Raw genomic sequence first — 20677 nt, forward strand, 5'->3', positions numbered from 1 at the left:
TACGATGCGCCACTGTGGGGAAACAGGATGCTGGCCTACCTGGGTCTTGGGCATGATCCTGCAGGGCTCTCCTCAATTCTTATGAGGCTGGCTGCCATTTAAAGGAAATCAATAAATGTATCATCATGTGTCCATTTAAACACATGCAGAGCTATGCTCTTTGGCATGTGGCAGTTGATTCACAGATCTGTGAAGGACCCAGGAAAGGCAAGTCAGGTCCATGTGGCTCCCATCACCCTGGAGAGAACACCCTCCAAATAGCACAAGTCCAGACAGGGCAGTCTTCCTAACCCTCTTAGTCCTCTCCGTGTGACTGCATTTGGACTACACTCCTTGAGAAGGAGCTTCCCCACTCCTCTGTCAGAAAAGCTTCTCTCCGCCAAAGTTCTCCAAGCCCACACTGCTAACAAGGGAGTTCAATGAGTCATCAGGAGTGCAGGTCATCAATACCTAATCTGGAAGCCAGGGAAGATGCACTGATTCACTCACAAGAACCACAAAAGCTCTTCTCTCAAGTCTCTACCAGCACAATTTTACACAGGTTTACCCAAAAGAAAATCCCACCATGTTCAGTGAGACTTCGTCCCAACTCAGTGAGCAAAGGAATGCAACCAAAGGCATGCAGATTGTCCATTTTACCTGGGTTGATAACTGGAAGAATGACATCCCCGTTCCTCTCCTTGGTTTCTAGGCGCTCCAGCTTCTGCTCCTCATAACGCCTCCTCCCTTCCTCCTCCTGCTCCTTCCCTGCATACTGACAGGAAACAGAAGGCCCATCTGTTCAAGCCCATGGACCGCTGCCCTCTTGGCACTGTGACTGCTGGCCTTGCTACTACAAAGTGCCATCAGAGACCAACATCATATCCCAATGTCCCAGGATCATCAATGAATACAGGAGAGCTTCAATATTAACTTCACAAGCCTCCTGGAGGATTTTACTGCACATTCGTTTAGTAAATCAGACACTAGATAGTGCAAGGGTTATGTTTGGGGTGAAAATTCCCCTGGGCAGCATAGAAAGGAAATCGAAGTAGATAGGAAAAATGCGATGGAAGATAAAATTTACTATTTCACATCATGTTCGAACAGAGAAAAGACTGCATCATAGTACAGGACTGGCTTAAGTAGTGATCGCTCTGCCAAGGAGTGATCTAGGTCATTAGTGCTGACAGCAACTGGCAGAGGCTCTCCAAGGCTTCACACAGGAATTTTCTCTGCCCTGTCTGTAGATGCAGCCAGGGACTGAGCCTGAGCCCTTCTGCACTCAGCCACAGCCCCTCTCCTAAAGATATTGCTAAGAACTAGAGGCTGGGGGGACTGGTCATCTCTTTGCGAGTCAAGGCCACAAAGAATTTGCAAGATTGTCTCTATGAAGATTTGTGGTTCTCCACTGTGAGAGGTGATGTTGTAGCCCACAGGGTTGGCTGCAGATTCTTAGGGGCCTTTTGTACCATCCGGCAGAGGACTGACCTAAACAGAATGCTGGTAAGGGCAGGGAATAGACAATGTCCCAAAAGGGTGCAGGGTGCAGCTTCTCTAGTGCTGCAGAACCTGCCCAGGTCCAGGATGAGGAGACAAGGTGCTGACACCATCTCTTGGTCAACAGCCCCATCAGCCTCTGAGGCCAGCCAAGATAAACCACCAAGTCCTTGGAACAGGACAAGCCATTGAGAAAATCACCAAAGTTAGAAAAAGCCAGCAAGAAAAAAAAAATTTAGCCACCAAAAGTCTCCATTACATTTTTCCCCACGAAAATTCCCTTCAATTATTTGGAAACATGAACTACAGGAACAAAACATGTCAACTGCATAAGCTGTAAAAGCCAGTGTAAACATATACAGGGCCTGTATCCGTGGATCCCATATCTGCGGATACAGGAGCCCCCTGTACCCTCCTGTGGACCCTGCAGAGGATCTTTTGAGCTCCGCAGAGGCCAAGTACATTCGCTCATGGCCTCTGGGGGCCTCAGAACTACTACAATTTTTAAAAAGCAACTCCCAGTTTTTAGGCAAAGCCAGAAGTGACATTTTCATGTCTTTAAAAGGCATTATGAGGGTCGTGCCTTTTAAAAGGCATAAAAATGTTACTTCTGGCTTCGTTGAAAAACCAGAAACTATCTTTTTTCATTGAAACTGTCGTTCTGAGACCCGCAGAGGCTGTGGGCGAATGAGCACGGCCTCCATGGAGCTCAGAAGACTCTCCAGAGGCAAGGGGAGTGTGGGGGGGGGGGAATCCAGAATGGAATCCTTGTGGTAATGGGGCATGCCTGTGGTTTTTTACAAGCTGTCCCGAATTCGCCCTGAGAAGGTGGGACAGGAAAGTATCCATTTTTCAAAGAGATAAAAACCACCACTGTGCCACTCACCTGAATTGGAGGGACTTCCAAAACTTTGTGAACATTGTGGAGAGCGAGGGGAACATACCACAGTGTGGCCTTGTTGGTCGTCCTCTTGGCACCTTTGGGAAGAGGAAACAAACACCAAATAATAATATAATATATAATATAATAATATACAGTATTTATATACCGCCTTTCTTGGTCTTTATTCAAGACTTTATTCAAGGCGGTTTACACAGGCAGGCTTATTAAATCCACGCAGGGATTTTTACAAATTGAAAGAAGGTTCTCTCTTTCAAGAACCACCACATTCAAGATGTTACGCTCCGATCTGGTTTAACATTCTGGCCTCCATCCTCCCACGCTCCGAGCAGATGGAACAGCTCAGCTGCAGCTTGCCAGCTGCTTCAAGGTCGCACAGTGCCGGTGGCCTCGAACTGCCGACCTTGTGGATGTTAATCTTCAGGCAAATGGAGGCTCTACCCTCTAGACCAGACCTCCTGCCCAGTTTTTTATCTGTAAGCCAATAGGGGCTAGAAACACCAAGGCACAAAAAAGCACTGCCCACTCCCAGTATCCACTCCAGAAAAGTGGTACCAAAATATGAACATCAGGAAATGCTGGGGGGGAGGAGAGATAAGTAATGAGGGCAGGAACCAGCAAGCCCAGAAGAGAGAGGTGGATCCCCACAGAGAAAGCCTAGAGGTGGAAAGAACTGGAGGAACCAAGGGTGTCACAAACACACACATTGCCCAATACATAGAGGTGGAAGAAAGCAGTGATAACAAAATAAAAACACATAACACTGCTTTCCGCACTTCTTATTTTTGTAATGGAACAAAAAAAAATCCAAGATCTGTGAAAAAATTAAGCCCCGTTTTATTTGGTTTTTATTTATTACTTAACGGTGGGGGCACATGGGTAATGACTGAGGCTGCATCGGCTGACAGTATACCTCTCTATTGCATCCTAGTACTCTTTTAAAGCAATTATAATTTATAATTATAATGTAAACTTTGAGTAAAAACATGTATCACCGCTTTCTGCACTTCTAACTTTGAAAAACACCAAAATCCATGGGAAAAAAAAAAAGTTTTCTCCCATCTCTGTGGGCAATATGGAAAAATGAGCGATGGGGGGGGGGGGGAAGAGAGGGAAAGTCCCTTATGACAAGCGCTCTTTTTAGATTATCCAAGAAATTGTGTTAGCCAAGGTGAAAGAAGTGCGTGTGTCGTCCTAAAAACATGGCTTCCTTCTGGTTTACAGCATGCTATAAATGCAAATTATTCCTAAGCCCCTAGTAATAGTTAATGCCTTGTGCCTTGCAAAAACAAACAAAAAAAATGCTTTGCCATATACTGGCAGGAGACATTACCCAGTAAACAAGCCTGCACCCAGAAGCTTTAGCACGGGCACAGGGAAGAATGACATTCAGTACAAATCGGTCTTTGCTGTTAAACTACTAACGTAATTCACTGTTATTTATGTACCATGAGCCACGTAAGTGGTCTTGACATGGAGTGAAAAGACAGCGCCTGACCAGAGGGAGGGAAGGGGGATAGAGACAGAGGCAAGCATATGAGATTTCACCTACATGTACGTTAGTTTAGTTACAACAGGGAAGAGGGCAAAAGTTTCATGGGAGAAAAGTGGGTTTTACGAGAGGATGTGAAGGGTAGAAGCACTGCAGGGAGAGGATTCTGGTCAGGCCAGGAGAGGAAGGATGACAAATTGTGGAAAATGTTCTTAAAATCCCCCTGAGACGGAAGGAATGAGAGAACACATTATTGTTCCAGCTCAGGTCCACAGGAGGTGAGCAACGCTAATAATGGAATCAGTTCTCTCCAGAAACATGCTAAGAGGTAAAGGACAAGGACATTCTGTTGTGTTATGAGTGGGCTTCAGCAATCTTGCAGTTCAGCAGGCTGGCTGCTCCCCATATGCTTCTGGCAAGTTGCTCACCTTTGAAAAGACTACATCAAAGCAGCAGACACACTCTGAGATTTATGTACATTCATCCTTCATTGCCCTGGGAATGAGAGAGCATGGGTGTGGGCACTGATTTCACTGGCACTGACCAACAGGCAGCCTCAGTAGCTGGCTTTCCAATGGCTTGAACTGAATAGCACTGTGAAACACGCAGGTTTGCACTTTTTTTTTTGCCTCCGGACTGAAGTAAATGTGCCTGCATTCAGTGTAGATGTGTAGGGAGAATGCCTTCATAAGACCTCCCCCCACCACCCTGAACGTATCATGCCAACTTTCATCTTAAGATGGAGGAGACAAGGCTACTGGGAGGTGGAGTTCTTCTGCTTTGTACATCCACTTGTCCAAAATCTCCCCCAGTTACAAGAAGGAGCAAAGAGTTGGGCAAAGCAGGCCCATCTGCAATATTCTGATTACAGAACTAGCCTTTTGTTGGCTCTGGAAGTGCACCACTGGAGCATGTACAGCCTGGACCTCCCATCCTCCTTCCAGCGAACTGCAGAGCTTTCCAACGATCCTGCCCGATTCTTCCACTAGAAGAAAAAATGTTTTCACTGTGCTTTGACTTAGAGTGGACGTGACAACCTGCTTTTGGGAATAAGACCTACTGCTTACGCCCAGCGAAAAAACCCACCTTGACAAGCTGGTTGCCGCAGCAACAGCCACACAGAAAAACCCGGACAGCTCCCATGCTCAGGCCCCGAATGACTCAAAATTGGCTAACTGCAAATCTTCCTGAATAAAATCCAGATCAAATGAGCTGCAGTTCCCCAGGCGGCTGCTTGCAGAAGCCTCTGCGGCCGTGTTTGGCTCACACTGCTGTGGTTCCCTCCTAACTGCATCCAGATGAACATTAACATGTGGTGCAAGGCAAATGAACAGTCCCGGCCCCTAAGCTTGGCGGTGCTGGCTTGGCAGCGCCTGCTGGGAGCTGAAAAGCAAAGGGGATCTGTGGCAAAGCAGACACTGCAGGTTGCAGCTGCCTGGGTACTTCTACAAACGGGCAAGCCAGAGCCAGGGGGCTTTAGGAAAACGTGCCTGACAGCTGCTAGATAACAGGCTAAACTGAAGAGAAGCTTGGCATGCCTCTCGCCATAGGCAACAGCGGTGGTCTTCAGCTTGCCAAGAACTGGGACCCAGCCCGAAACCCCAAACCACTGTCAAGGATTCAGTGGACAAGAGGGGTGGGTGAGAGGGTCGCCATGTTCGCCATGTCGCTCTTTTCCTGCCTCACACCAGCTAGTCAGACTGCCCTGCTGCTCTGTCGTTCTGCCCCTTCATTCCTTCTAGGTTGGCTGGGAGGAAAGAAGGGGCAGAAGAATGTGGCATGGCAGGAGTGTGTGCTCAGTTTGGAGAAATGGAGGGAGAGGAAGGCAGGCCAGGCAGGGAGAAGGAGAAGGAGAAGCGCCTTGGTTGGGGAGAGCAGGGTCCAAACTAATCTCTCTGAAGTCAAAGTTTCCAGTGGGATTTAGTTAGTTCACCTGGTTAGTTTAGTTCATCTAGGACAGGGGTCGGCAACCTGCTGCTCTAGAGCCGCATGTGGCTCTCTCAGCTGTCTGCTGCGACTCCTCCGGGTGAAAGTGGCAAACGGGGTAACAGGAGGCACCTGTGTTGGGAGGGCAGGCTGCTTCCCTCAGCCCCCTGAGCTCACTGCCCTCCTCTCCCTTCACCCCCACCTGCCCCGCATTGGTTTCCCTTTTCAATTTTGCCCGCTCTGCAGGTTTCAGCTCCCTGTTTTTCCCTTCCCCAACTTTCTAGCAGGACACCCTCCTCCTCAGCCATTGCGAGCCCTTGCAGCCCGCCTTTCCCTGAGCAGGTCCCCACTCAGTGCAAGGAGAGGCTTTTCCTCCACAGCAGAGGAGACATCCTGTGTGTCTACTAAGTAGTAAGCCCCATTACAGTGGATGAAGCTTACTCCCAGGAAAGAGTGCCTGGGATGGCAGCCTTGGAGCCTGCTCCTATGTGTGTCTACTCAGTTGTAAGCCCCATTACAGCAGATGAAGCTTACTCCCAGGAAAGGGTGCCTGGGATGGCAGCCTTGGAGCCTGCTCAAGGCCAAGCGCAAGGACGGCTGAGTGGGAGCCCGCACAGGTCTGTTCGAGAGTAAGCCCCGATATAGTCCCTGGGCTACTCCCAGGAAGGTGTGGAGGGCTGTAGCCTCAGCCTCCTCCTGTGCAGGTCTGGGATTCAGGAAGATTCTGGGAGGTCACAGCAGATTCACACCCAAGTGAAAGAGAGGTGGGGGTGGAACGAGGACAACTACAGACTTGGGGCCCAATCCTATCCAATTTTCCAGTGCTGCTGCTGCGCCAATGAAGTATGCACTGTTTCCTGTGGTGGGGGGAGCAGTCACAGAAGCCTCCTTAATGTATGGGAACATTTGGTCCATTACCTTGGGATGCACTGGGGCTGGAAAGTTGGGTAGGATTGGGCTCTCAGGGCCTGTCTACTCACAAGTAAGCCCCGCTGTAGTCAGTGGGGCTTCCTCCCAGGAAGGTGTGGAGGGCTGCAGCCTCAGCCCCCTCCTATGCAGGTCTACTCACAAGTAGTCAGTGTGGCTTCCTCCCAGGAAAGTGTGGAGAGGACTACAACCTGAGAGCTCCACCAACTTGTCTGCTCAGAAGTCCCATTGTAGCCAATGGGGCTTACTCCCAGGATAGTGTGGAGAGGGTTGCAGCCTGAGTGAGGGAGGACAGGCAGGCAAGGCAGAAGTTGGCCTGTGGGTGCCCCGCTCTGGCTTCTTCTCTTCCCCACCTCTGGAGTCTTTTTTCCTTCCAGCAGGGTGCCTCTGGAAGGTGGGGGGAGTTCTTTAGTATCCATGTAAGATAAGCAGACATATGTATTGGAATCCTGGAAGATCTGGTGAGGAGGTAGATGTGGTGTCAGCAGTGGCCCCTTTAAGGGTAAGGCCTGGGCATCCAGCAGAGTGTGCTGCACAGCTGCAGCCACTTGAAGGCAATAGGGCCCTCAGGGATATAACCAGCACCTGAGGCAGGAAAGGGTGTGTGGGTAGGAGGGGAAGGGACGAGACAAGACAAGACAATTCAATTGACTTTGACACTCTGATTTGACTGATTTACTTTGGAATCTGACCTTGGACTGTGACTTGGCTTATTGACTTTGGACTCTGCCCTGGATACTCTGACTGACTTTGTGACTAATGGACTGCTGGAGACACTGGAGTTTGAAGTGTGGCTGCTGTGCCCAACACCTGCTGATGACCCAGGGTCAGCTGTAGTGATGGGAGGCTGCTGGCAGGAGAGAGGACCTCTGCAGGTTGAACAGGCAAGCTACCCTGGAGGTGGGGTCCAGCAGGACTGCAGGGCAGAACCAGGGTCATTTGTTGGGGGAAAGAAGGGGAGCTAATTTGCTTAAAGTGGGCATAATTCTCCAGGCAGAGAATGGCCTTGGAATCAGGCAAAACATCATAGAGGACCAGGCGTCTGAAAACACAGGACAAGAATGTATAACAAAACTAACTAAAAGCTACAAGAGGGGGCTACATTAAAAAAATGGGACCTATAAGAGCATAAAGGTAAAAAAAAAACTATATATGCAGTATTATCTTCATTTTAGATGTCAAAAGGGTTTTGTGGCTCCTGAGGTTTTTTTTCTTCCGGAAAATGGGTCCAAATGGCTCTTTGAGTGTTTAAGGTTGCCGACCCCTGATCTAGGAGCACTTGCCCTGTCGAATGTTCAAACCATGGTCTGATCCTCAAGATAAACAAATTAAAATAATTATAAATAATTAAAATAAAACAAATAATTTAATAAGAGGAAGCCAGCCCTGTTCTACCAAGTTAATTTTCTCTGTAGCCTGCCTGAAATGACACTCCCCCAGAGAAAAAAATTAGTAAGATTTTTAGTCCTACTCAGCGCCCAGTTCAATTTAAGTTCTTATACAATACCACTATCAGAACCCACTTAGCTTCTTTACAAGTCTTTAAAAAAAAATTCACCTTACCAGCTGTAGCCTATACTTTTTAGTGGTGGGGGCATGCCTTCTGGAGCATTTGGTGAGTCTTACTTTCATCAGATTGGGACCATTCTGGTGGCCTTTCATTCCTCTTTGCCCAACTTGACCACAAGCCAAGGCATGTTTGCTTATTCATGAGTAAATGTGAATCCGTAGCTTAGTTTTGCTTTCTATAGAACTCCATACAGTCATTAGCTTGGAGGGAGGGTCTTCTTTCTCAGGTGTTTTTGGGGGTTGCATTTATCAGATTGGGACTATTGGATCTATCATTGAATCTCTTTCAGCCTGCCCTTTCCAACGGACTAAGGCAGTGGTACTCAAACTTTTCCGGTCAGTGGCTCCCTTGACCCCTGTGGCTGTTGGCCATGACTCCCCATCATGTTCCTGAGGGATGGAAGTGACATCATTAAACAGGAAGTGGCCAGAAATATTAAATCTATTAAATATAATATTATATCATAATATAATAAATATATTAACTATATTATTAATTATATTAATCATATTAATTAAATGCAGATCTTAAAAATATATTATTAATACACAGCAATATACATACTTTATAAATGATCAGCTGCTGATCACTGTTGGAGACAGGATGCTGGAGTAGGTAGATTTCGTCTGGTCCAGGAGGACTCATTTTTTAAAACTTTGTAAGCATACCAATAGAATTGTTTTATCAAATGAACTTTGTGAACAACCAGTCTGACCAACATTACACACACACACACCCCTGTGGACCCCAATCCAACTAGTCATTCCTCCCTTTCTCCTTGGATAGGATTGAACCCTTTATTAATTTGATGAAATTAAGTTTTTACAGCAGCTGGTGGGGAAAACAAAAATAGACCATGAAAATATATCAGAGCTGATAAGGTTTTGGTTAGGAAGCTGATTTGTCTCCTATACTAGGAGATGCACAGCTCAAGCCTATGGATGTCTACTCAGAAGTAAGTCCCATTAGAGTCAATGGGGCTTACTCCCAGGAAAGTGTGACTAGGATTGGGCTGGCAATCACTTCATCAGTGGCTGATATTCCCTTCAAATAGCAAGATTAATCACTTTAAAAATACAGCCTTTCCTCTTCAGTCAAACAACACGATTAATAAATCACTTTAAAACAGTACCCTTTTTATGCTCCTGGCCAAGTAAAATGTGTGCTTCTCTCTCTCTCTCTCTGCCCCCCCCCCCTTTGCCAACTGCATGGAAACAACTTTAAGACCCCTGGTGACTGGTAAAATAGGACGTGTTTTATTTGGGGAGGGGGAGGGAATCGGGAAGGTTTGGAGATCAAAAGGGGGGAGTGGAAGAGGGAGGCGGTTGAAAAGAGAGATTTCACTTTGATGAGAAGTGATCCCAGGCTGGGAACTAGGAACCAACCAGACAAGGATCAGCAAAGGTTTGCAAGCTGAGCATGCTCGGTACTTGCCAGATGGGGGTTGGGGTCCAAGAGCTTTGGAAACAACATGCAGGGAACACAGAAGGCGGCAGCCTCAGAGTAGAGGGAGAAGAGGGCGGGGCGGCAGCAGCCACTCTCGCAGCCGAGCAACTCCCATTTCTTTTGCTTTAAAAAAAAAAAGCACAGACGACAGGCTCGTATTCTGCCCAGGGATGTGACTGTATCGCTGCAAGAGGACATCCCGCGCCTCCCCTTTCAGTTCCTGGCGCCTCCCTAAAGAGCCACGCCACACAGTTTGAATAACTCCGGACTAAGGCAAGTTTGTCTATTCGTGAGTAAACGTGTGATATGGCTCAGTTTCACTTTCCATAGAGCTCCATGCATTTGCCTTCTCAGCTATCAGCTTATCAGCTAAAGCTTCAAGATCCACCAACAATTGGGTCACAACCCACAGTTTGAGAAATCCTGCTCTAGAGTACCCCCCCCCCCCAATCTGCCATGGTTAGGCAGTTAGTGACTACAAACCCCCTTGTGCCTGGAATGTCCTTCCTTAGGCCCATGCACCGGGCACCCAACCTTCTGAGTTTTAGAACCAGGAATTAAAGTCTGCTCAAGTCTTTTAAATCCATCTTCCTGCTGCTAATACAGAAGGTCCCAACTTACAGATGCTTGAGTTACAATGTTCACCTTATGAAGGGACATGGCAGGGCTCTGAGGCAGGCACAGCTGTGAAGACATTGGCAGAAACAATGAAGCTGCTTGGAGACCATTGGAGCAGCTCAATAATTTGGATAACAGTGAGACCTTGCTGGGGCAACAAGGAAAAACAACAGAACACCACCACTGAATATCTGGGATTTTGGGGAGCAGAAGGGAGCAGTCAGCAAGACCATGACTGATCAGGCACAAGGAGAGTTGAGCTGTTGCAAAGCACAGGCGAGCTGGTCGGGGTTGTGTGAGAAGACAGAGACCCTGAATGGAGGCGACACCAACCACAAAATCCAGCCACCGTTTATCACAAACAAGGAGGAAAGAAGGGAGGGTTAAAGAGGAGGTTAACTAAGGGCCCCTACAGCTCACAGCAGCCATCAACATGCATGGCACTTGAGCAGAAAGACGGGTCTCTGCCTAGAGGAGCTTACAGACCAGGAGATTGACACAAAGGGGAAACAAAAGAGAAAGAGAAGGGAGAGGGAGGCAGGCGTAAACAAGAGAAGCATTCAAGAGAAGAGTGCTATTCATTTGGTTACACTTGCTTTAAAAAGCTACAGCTGGAAGGGAGACTAAAGCTTCGCAAAAAAGGGGAGGTTTTAAGAAGTGTTTTTGTGTGGGGAGGGTGGAAGTGTAATTGATGTGGTGAAAACTTAGTTGCAAACCCTATCCACAATTTGGAGAAGGGAGCAGGAGGAAGCACCTCATTCCAGGAATCCAATTTTCTGCATCTAAGCGTCCGATTCATGTGGAGGACACATGGCTAGTTTCAAACTGCAAATCTCTGCGGAAAGGGGGGGTGCCTCCTTTCTCAATCCAGCAATGAATGCACTGTACGCATGAATTGATCTTGAAAAGACAATGGGTGGAAGTTTTTTTTTTTCTATCCTTCCTTTTTTAGGAAGAAAAACCAGAGGCGGATTTGCCAGCCTGTCCATAACAGCCCCCGGGTAATCAGTGGTGTCTATCACCACGTGGGATGAACTTTTGGCTCCCGGTTTTCCTCTGCATATTCTCTTTCAAGGCAGAGTAACCATGGAAACACAGTCTCATCTTCCCACACATGGGCAGAGAGCACAGGGCTAGACATCTGGTTTCTCCAGCACCTGCGCTGTGGCTGGGGATTTGAAAAAACAACAGTACATAAACGCACACACACACCCTGCCCCGCACTGCTTGTGGCAGCAGAGGCGTAACATCCCAGCAGTCCCAGTCACATTCTTGAATCCTCTTTGTGGGAAGAGATTTCAAGAGACACTTGAAACTGTGCCAAGGATCTGGAGCAGCAGCAGGGAGGGGAAATGCAAAAGGCAAAGGAAGCACACTCTCTTTCAGAGCACCACATGCAAAGTATTGAGCACTGGGGGGGGGGGGGAAACTGCATTTCTACGGGCCAGCTTAGGGACTCTTTTTGACACAAACCTCCTTGCACCATGATGTGCAGTCCTTTAACAGCTATGTTGCCAAAGTCTCTATTTTTAAAGAGCATCCAGTTGCCTCATTTAATTCCACAGCCTCGTCTGCCGGCCACACTGGAGTTAACAGCCATCTCTGTGGACATCAAGCAAAGAGCTGTGCAGTTCCAAGCACTTTCAAAGTGCAAAATTTGCACATGTCCATGAGATGATGTAAAAGACTTTCCTCTTCCAAAAAGCCTTCTGACCTCAGCAATGTGTATATAAAAATCAGGGGACACTAAATCAGTGGAAAAATAGCTTTAAAGACCCACTTCCAGGTTACTTGCTCCTCCACTGCTGTCCCAGAATGCATTGGTATAGACCAGGGTCTCCAAACCCTGGCCCGGGGCTAGATGCGGCCTGCAATGAGCTTCTATCCAGCCCGCAGTCAGCCTCTGATCCCCTGAAAGCCTCTGGTCCAGTTGACCAAACACAACCATAGTTAAGAACATAAGAACAGCCCCACTGGATCAGGCCATAGGCCCATCTAGTCCAGCTTCCTGTATCTCACAGCGGCCCACCAAATGCCCCAGGGAGCACACCAGATAACAAGAGACCTCATCCTGGTGCCCTCCCCTGCATCTGGCATTCTGACATAGCCCATTTCTAAAATCAGGAGGTTGCACGTACACATCATGGCTTGTAACCAGTAATGGATTTTTCCTCCAGAAACTTGTCCAATCCCCTTTTAAAGGCATCCAGGCCAGACGCCATCACCACATCCTGTGGCAAGGAGTTCCACAGTCCAACCACACACTGAGTAAAGAAATATTTTCTTTTGCCTGTCCTAACCCTCCCAACACTCAATTTTAGTGGATGTCCCCTGGTTCTGGTGTTATGTGAGAGTGTAAAGAGCATCTCTCTATCCACTCTGTCCATCCCCTGCATAATTTTGTATGTCTCAATTATGTCCCCCCTCAGGCGTCTCTTTCCTAGGCTGAAGAGGCCCAAACGCCTTAGCCTTTCCTCATAAGGAAGGTGCCCCAGCCCCGTAATCATCTTAGTCGCTTTCTTTTGCACCTTTTCCATTTCCACTATGTCTTTTTTGAGATTCAGCGACCAGAACTGGACACAATACTCCAGGTGTGGCCTTACCATCGATTTGTACAACGGCATTATAGTATTAGCCGTTTTGTTCTCAATACCTTTCCTAATGATCCCAAGCATAGAATTGGCCTTCTTCACTGCCGCCGCACATTGGGTCGACACTTTCATCGACCTGTCCACCACCATCCCAAGATCTGATCTGTCACAGACAGCTCAGAACCCATTGGCTTATATCTAAAGTTTTGATTTTTTGCCCCAATGTGCATGACCTTACACTTACTGACATTGAAGCGCATCTGCCATTTTGTTGCCCATTCTGCCAGTCTGGAGAGATCCTTCTGGAGCTCCTCACAATCACTTCTGGCCTTCACAACTCGGAAAAATTTGGTGTCTGCAAACTTTGCAACCTCACTGCTCACCCCTGTCTCCAGGTCATTTATGAAAAGGTTGAAAAGCACCGGTCCCAGCACAGATCCTTGGGGCACACCGCTTTTCACCTCCCTCCATTGTGAAAATTGCCCACTGACACCCACTCTCTGCTTCCTGGCCTCCAACCAGTAATTCCCTGACTGTGGAGTTTTTTCAGTAGCCTTTGGTGAGGGACCGTGTCAAATGCCTTCTGAAAGTCCAGATATATAATGTCCACGGGTTCTCCCGCATCCACATGCCTGTTGACCTTTTCAAAGAATTCTAAAAGGTTTGTGAGGCAAGACTTACCCTTACAGAAGCCATGCTAATTCTGCCTCAGCAAGGCCTGTTCATCTATGTGTTTTGAGATCCTATCTTTGATGAGGCATTCCACCATCTTACCAGGTATAGATGTTAGGCTGATTGGCCTATAGTTTCCCGGGTCCCCCCTCTTTCCCTTTTTAAAGATAGGCGTGACATTTGCTATCCTCCAATCTTCTGGCACCAATCTTCTGGAGTTGTGCTTGTGGGGTGGGGGAATGGGGGTCCATGTCAGTGTGTGCTTTATTTCTTGGGCTGTATTCATGCTTGAAGAAGTCCTGGACATTTGAGCCAATTCATTTATTCATTCATCTAAGTTCTATCGCTAATGTATTTATTTAAATTTTTTTTTCTGGCCCTCAACACTGTGCCAGCTATTTGATGTGGCCCTTTGGCAGAAAAGTTTAGAGATTCCCGGTATAGACCCTATACTTATTCAGCAACTAGATGGGGTGAATAATGCAATTTGATGGACTATAGTGCGAAGGCAGGAGATTGGATCTTGGTACCATTTTTCCTTGTTACAAGGCATTTAGAGGTAGACCTTGGTATCAGTGGTGAGTCAAAGCAATGGATACCAAGGTCCCACCTGTATATGCATTTTAATACTTCTGTAAGCTGCCTTGGGTGCCCTTAGGGAAGAAAGGTGGGACATAAATCAAACAAACCAACAGGTGTAGTTTCCCTCCAGAGCAGGTATGGAGAAGCCTGCTGGAAACAGATAGACCTGTGCTTGCAGAAACCAAGGCAGGGGAGAGGAATGATGCCAGGGAAAGAATATGCAATTATTGTCATGTACACATAAAGAGGGTGCAAGCAGGATGTAGTGTCATTAAAATCTGGATTTTGGGGAGGTATGTGCAGGGAGTAAGAGAGGGGGCACCCCACACATGATCTGGGAGTGCCAGAGTAAAGTGCACCCAGGGTGGAGAGGGAGCAGGAGATCCTTTGAGCTGCTGAGGAATTCTTGGAGCTGGAGATCATTGTTGAGAGTGAAGAAGGGGCTCATTAGATCCCTCTGGAAGCTCCCAAGCTGAACAGGCAGGCAACGGCCTTCCAAGCTCCAGCAAGCAGGACTCAGCAGTATACCGAGACTCCACAAATCCTCATGACTCAGAGCTGCTGAGAGATCTGTCCTCCAAATATTTGTCTAACCTCCTCTGAAAGCCATCTTGCAGCAGCAGATGCCAGAAATCAATTTTGCATTGTGTGAAGAAACCACCTCTTTCATCTTCCCTGAATTGATTGCTAATCGTTGCCTCTGTTCCCAGGACCGGAGCAGACCCATGGATTTCCCCTCTTCCCCGCTGCATGCTCTGTGTTGGAGTAGCTCTTTCAAATTCTCTCACAGATGCACCACACCAAGATTACGCCGTGACAGCGGATGGCGTCTCATCCACTCTTAGCATACTGGCAGCAAAACCCTCTCTTGGACTTCCCCAAAGACAAGAATTTGGGAGAAAAAAACAAAGATATGCAGGCATTGGGGGCAAGAGATGTCCTTCACTGGTGGAGAACTGTGGGAGGGCAACTCTTGAAGCTCTTAAGTGATTCAGCATCTTAAGGTTCAGCCAGCCTAACATCAACTAGAAAACTGTAGCCTGTGGAATGCCTCCCAACTCATTCAGATCCTTCACATTGAAAAGATGGACACTTGGCCTGATCCAGCAGGGCTCTTCTCATATTCTCACACCGCCAGAAGGCTCAGAGGGTTAACTTCTGTATGCTGGCATCTTTCATATCAGCCAGCCCCTGCATCCTCAGCAGCAATGTCTGTCCGCGCATTAGACTCTCATGAACACCCCTATCCAAGCATTATTGCATTTTTTTTAATTTTTTAATTTTATTTAATTTTAATTATTCAAAATCGTAAGCTGTTTTGAGAGCCTCTCCTGCCTGAAAGGCAGGGTGCAAATATAACTACAGATGCAGTTTCATGAAGATCTCTCAGGAAAGACATTTTTTAAAGAATTCAGAAATAATTTAACACCAAGCGAAGGTGTGAAGAGAAGCTCTTTTGGGAAGAGCTGCTCTAGGAAAAGGGAGGGGCAGACAACCTAAAGGGTCCTCTATGGTGGGTGGCCTTCGCCCAAAGTGGAGAAATTATCTGCTTGTTTTTTTAGGGTTTTCTCAGGGGACAACCCCTCAAAGAACTGGCAGATTTCTCCACTGGCTCTATTTAAAAGGGGTGCAATCTCAGAAATGGGGAGATGAGGGAAGACAGCTGCCCTACACAGAGTTCCCCATGACGCTGTTCTTTCCTCTGCCTCCCCCATTTTCCAGGGAGCAGGCTTTCAAAAATCTCCGATTTGGCCCCTAATTAAAGAAATTGTTATGAAGCTTTATTACATTAAAGAGAAGCAAGGGAAATCAGCAATTCTTTTTTTCCCCTCAGCTTTTAATCCAAGCTGGAGAAAACTGTGTGTGTGTGTGTTTGGGGGGGGGGGGGTTGCTTATAAAATTTGCCTCTCCTTGAGAATATAAGGCTTGGAAAAACTTTGTGCCAGCCCTGAATATGATAATAAATAGGTTGTCAGTGATTCTCACACTTTTAGCACCAGGACCCACTTTTTAGAATGAGAATCTTTCAGGACCCACCAGAAGTGATGTCATGACCAGAAGTGACATTATCAAACAGGAAAATTTTTAACAATCCTGGGCTGTAATTCTACCCGCACTTACCCAGGAGTAAGCCCCACTGACTATCTTTGTTCAAAGCATATACAGAGTAGCCTGTTAAAAGTACAGATCTGTAACATTTCCCCAAATGCAGTTGCATACATTGATAGCATCAAGTCTAATATATTAAAAATAAAATATTGAAATGAATGGGGATCCACGTGAAATTGGTTCACGTCCCACCTAGTGGGTCCCAACCCACAGTTTGACAAACACTGGGTTAAGTGTTTGACAATGGAAATACTCCTGCAAGATTAAGATGCATTTGGGCATCTGCTGGACTGTTTCATGAGACAGACCCTTTATCCAAGCCAGCAGAGCTGGTCTTGAAAAGGGCATGTGATGGTTGACGGGAGGCAGGGCTAGCAATGGTTGAACCTGCTGCAGAGCTGGCTCCAAGATGTCCAGCCTTGGCAGTTTACTGCACACCCCAAAGATCAGCAGCAGGTTCACAGCTAGTGGTGCTGAAAGCATGAGAAAGAGTCAAGTGCTCAACTGCACTTCTGCTGGGAATATCATTTCAGCAGAGACTGGAATGCAGAACCTGGACAGCAAGTGCATCCTCCAAAACTGGTTTTCCAAGGCAAGACTTTAAAAGGAAACCAAAAGGGACAGAGAAGAAAGACTGGCGCAGGGCTGTATTTTCAGGGCCGCACCTGCCAAGGAGGCTAACTGAGGCAGTTACCACAGGGGATTGATTGATGGGCTTGCCTCCTCCTGCTCTCTGGATTTGTAAAAAAAGAGGAATGAAGAGAAACAGGAAGTGGGTGAGAAGAGACAGATGTCTTCCACCCTTCCCCATCCCTCACCTAACCAAATCCAGGGAGCATGGAATAGCAGTAGCTGTTGCATCACTTGGTGAAGAGTCTTTGACGGGGGGGGGGGAGAAAAGGGCTTTTTAGCAAGGTCAAAGGTAATAGAACGTCAAGAAGAACAGAAAAAATGGAACAGGAAGCAAACAATATTGAAAGAATGTGGAACTCTAAAAACTAGAATTGCCTTTTTCCTTCTTCTGGCACCCACAAGGAAAGACCAAGATAAGATTCTGAAATACTTGGTCCCAGACCTGCTCAGCATAATACCCCTGCACTTTGAAAAACAGACCAGGAAAGAATAGAATTCCCCAGGATAAAGGGGGAGCAACTGTTACCCTGCACATGCCCAACCTCTTCTGATCTCGGAAGCTAAGCAGGGTCAGGCCTGGTTAGTACTTGGATGGGAGACCGCCTGGGAATACCAGGTGCTGTGGGCTTATACCATAGTCTTTCGAGACCGAAGGTTGCCAACCAAAGAGGCAGCAAGTTATCCCAGAACACTCTTGCACCCTACTCACCCCAAATATTTAACATCAGCCATTTGCTCACCTGAAGCCAGCATCCCATGCCCCTCTGGACCCCCAAATCCAGCAGTCATCCAGACTGGAGCATGAAAGCAAGCACCATCCCACAAGGAACACTTGGCACTCAAGCCCATGGTCAAAAGCGGCAGAATGTGGCCATCGGGGAGTTTCAATGTGGTTATCAAGTCACAGTTCACTCCACTGACTCATATGCGATACAACTAAGCTGTAACCAGGACTAAATCAGTTGCATGAGAAAGTCAGGTGGTACTAGAACCTCTGGCTCTGTGTGCATGGCGGTGAACCCCCAGGACTATGGGCTGAAACATCTCTCTGGACAATGAAGGATCCTCAGGTAATTGCTCCCCCACACAGGAAGTAGCTCCAAAGGCTTCCTATTTGAGGTAGGACTTTGCCAGGACAAGGGCAGTCTTCCCTAGCACTTGGTTTGGCCTTCCAAGTTTGATCTCTCCCAGATACCACTGGACAGAAGCTTACAGCTCAACCCTGGCAATCAATCACAGCTTTTACACTTCCAACCTCATGCAGCCTAAAGCTATGAGGTTTTTTTTATCAAATTATTGCATACGCTGCTGTTCTGTGCTTTCGAGCTTTCTAGGCTGCTGGCGGTTTGCTATTTTATTTTGATTTGGCAAATCCTTGCCTCTATGGTGGAAAGACACTTTGTGTGAACACTTTTTGGAGAAGCAGAATATATTAAGTAACATTTAGAGGGCAAACTGAAAGAGACAGTAGGTGTATACGCACCCCTACCTTATAAGAACATAAGAACAGCCCCACTGGATCAGGCCATAGGCCCATCTAGTCCAGCTATCTCACAGCGGCCCACCAAATGCCCCAGGGAGCACACCAGATAACAAGAGACCTGCATCCTGGTGCCCTCCCTTACACTGGCATTCTGACATAGCCCATTTCTAAAATCAGGAGGTTGCACATACACATTATGGCTTGTAACCCATAATGGATTTTTCCTCCAGAAACTTGTCCAATCCCCTTTTAAAGGCATCCAGGCAAGATGCTGTCACCACATCCTATGGCAAGGAGTTCCACAGACCGACCACACGCTGAGTAAAGAAATATTTTCTTTTGTCTGTCCTAACTCCCCCAACACTCAATTTTAGTGGATGTCCCCTGGTTCTGGTGTTATGTGAGAGTGTAAAGAGCATCTCTCTATCTACTTTATCCTTCCCATGCAAAATTTTGTATGTCTCAATCATGTCCCCCCTCAGGAGTCTCCCTTCTAGACTGAAGAGGCCCAAATGCTGTAGCCTTTCCTCATAAGGAAGGTGCTCCAGCTCAGTAATCATCTTAGTCACTCTTTTGCACCTTTTCCATTTCCACTATGTCCTTTTTGAGATGTGGCGACCAGAACTGGATGCAATACTCCAGGTGTGGCCTTACCAGCGATTTGTAACTTCTACTCCAAAAACACAGAACTCTGCCTTCCACTGAGCCATTTAGTTCAATATCGCCAACACTGACTGGTAGCAGCTCTCCAGAGTCTCAGACAGAGAAGGGTCTTTCCCAACCCTGTCTGGAAATGCTGCCAGGAGCCTGAACCCAGGACCTCCTGCCTGCAAAGAAGCACTGAGCTAGGGCCCATCTCTACAGATGAAGCTGCCACACAGAATCAGATCCTTGCTCCATCTTGCTCAGTACTGTCTGCACTGGTCGACAGCAACTCTCCAGGTCTTTCCCTCCAGATCAGCCTATTAGGGGATGCTGCTTGGGACTGAACCCGGATCCTTCTGCATGCAAAACAGGGACAACTCCACCACTAAGCAGAGGATTCATTGGTCAGCAACTCCATTCCCGTCCTAGTGAAATATTATGGAAGCCCACACATTCAAGGACTTGACAGTGAAGCATCTTGAGATGGCTCACGCACAGGCCAACCCAGAAGTCCCATCTTCTTACCTGTGAGGATGTTTTCAGATATCACATTCACTTGGACTTCTACGGAATGCTTGGAGGTGTAGGTGATCTCCGCGCTGACATGTGCCACTTCCCCAATGCACATGGGGGAGAGGAAGTCTGTGCGCTCCACACGGGCCAGGGCCGCCACACAGCGCTCCTAGGAAGTGGAAAGGAAAAGACACAGGTGCAACATGCAACCAAGGTGGGACGGAAACGGAGAGGTGTAGAGCTCGTTTCACATTCCTAAGAGATAACTGACTTCATTCTGACTTTGCCCTCCAAGGCCAAAAGAGGCCTGAAGAACTGCAGCCATGACACAGAGAGCAGGACAGAGCCTCCAGCCTAGGAGGAACTCTTTGGCTTCCACATTTCCACTATCCTGACATTGTTATCCCACCCTTCTAGCCCCTAAAGCAGGGCTTTTCAAACTGGGGTGTCGCGATGCCCAAGCCTGAGGGTCCTGGCCTCTGCCCCTTTAAGGAGTGAGGGCAGCGAGGAAGCAGCAACACAACAGGATCGCATTGCTCAGGGGGCTGCAGGGGCTTGGCTGTACTTACCAGAGCCTCCTACAGCCTCCCAGGGGCACGGGGAGCCCTGCACGACAGACTGCAGGGCTCCCTGAAGCTTAAGAAGTGAAAGTGGAATGATCACGCTCCACTTCCGGTTTTGTGGAGGTGGGGCGCGATTGCTCTACTTTCACTTCTTAAGCTTCGGTAAGCCCTGCAGCCCTGCAGGGCTCCCCGCACCCCTGGGAGGCTGCAGGAGGCTCTGGTAAGTACAGCCAAGCCCCTGCAGCCCCCCGAGCAACACTGCCTCCCCCCGCTCTTGCAAGGACATAGAGTGGTTCAAACTCTCCCAGAGAGTTTGAAAATCTCTGCCCTAAGGGTCACCTCCCCTCAAGCAGCTGGCAATCAACAGTATGATACAATTCCATCTCAAATATTAAAGGAACAATTAAACAACTTATATGCAAGTTAAAATAATCTCAGCAATCAATACCGAGTAAAAGCAAAAGGAGGATAACAAAAACTTCCCTATGAACCGACTCACTCCCCCAAGACCATTAAGGGGCATTACT

General features: G+C 47.6%; 1 protein-coding gene across 1 annotated transcript in view; it reads right to left on the bottom strand.

Moving 5' to 3' along the window:
- Positions 1 to 20677, bottom strand: part of ACOT7 (acyl-CoA thioesterase 7) — a 58391-nt gene that overhangs the window by 16060 nt on the left and 21654 nt on the right. Inside the window, exons 3-5 of the mRNA XM_066637465.1 lie at positions 19600 to 19756; positions 2366 to 2457; positions 640 to 754 (exon numbers count right to left, since the gene is read on the bottom strand). Of these exons, the coding sequence (XP_066493562.1) occupies positions 640 to 754; positions 2366 to 2457; positions 19600 to 19756 (364 nt within the window). The remainder of the gene's footprint in view (positions 1 to 639; positions 755 to 2365; positions 2458 to 19599; positions 19757 to 20677) is intronic.

Source organism: Tiliqua scincoides, chromosome 9 (genome assembly GCF_035046505.1).
Source record: "Tiliqua scincoides isolate rTilSci1 chromosome 9, rTilSci1.hap2, whole genome shotgun sequence".
In the NCBI taxonomy this organism is placed as follows: Eukaryota; Metazoa; Chordata; class Lepidosauria; order Squamata; family Scincidae; genus Tiliqua; species Tiliqua scincoides.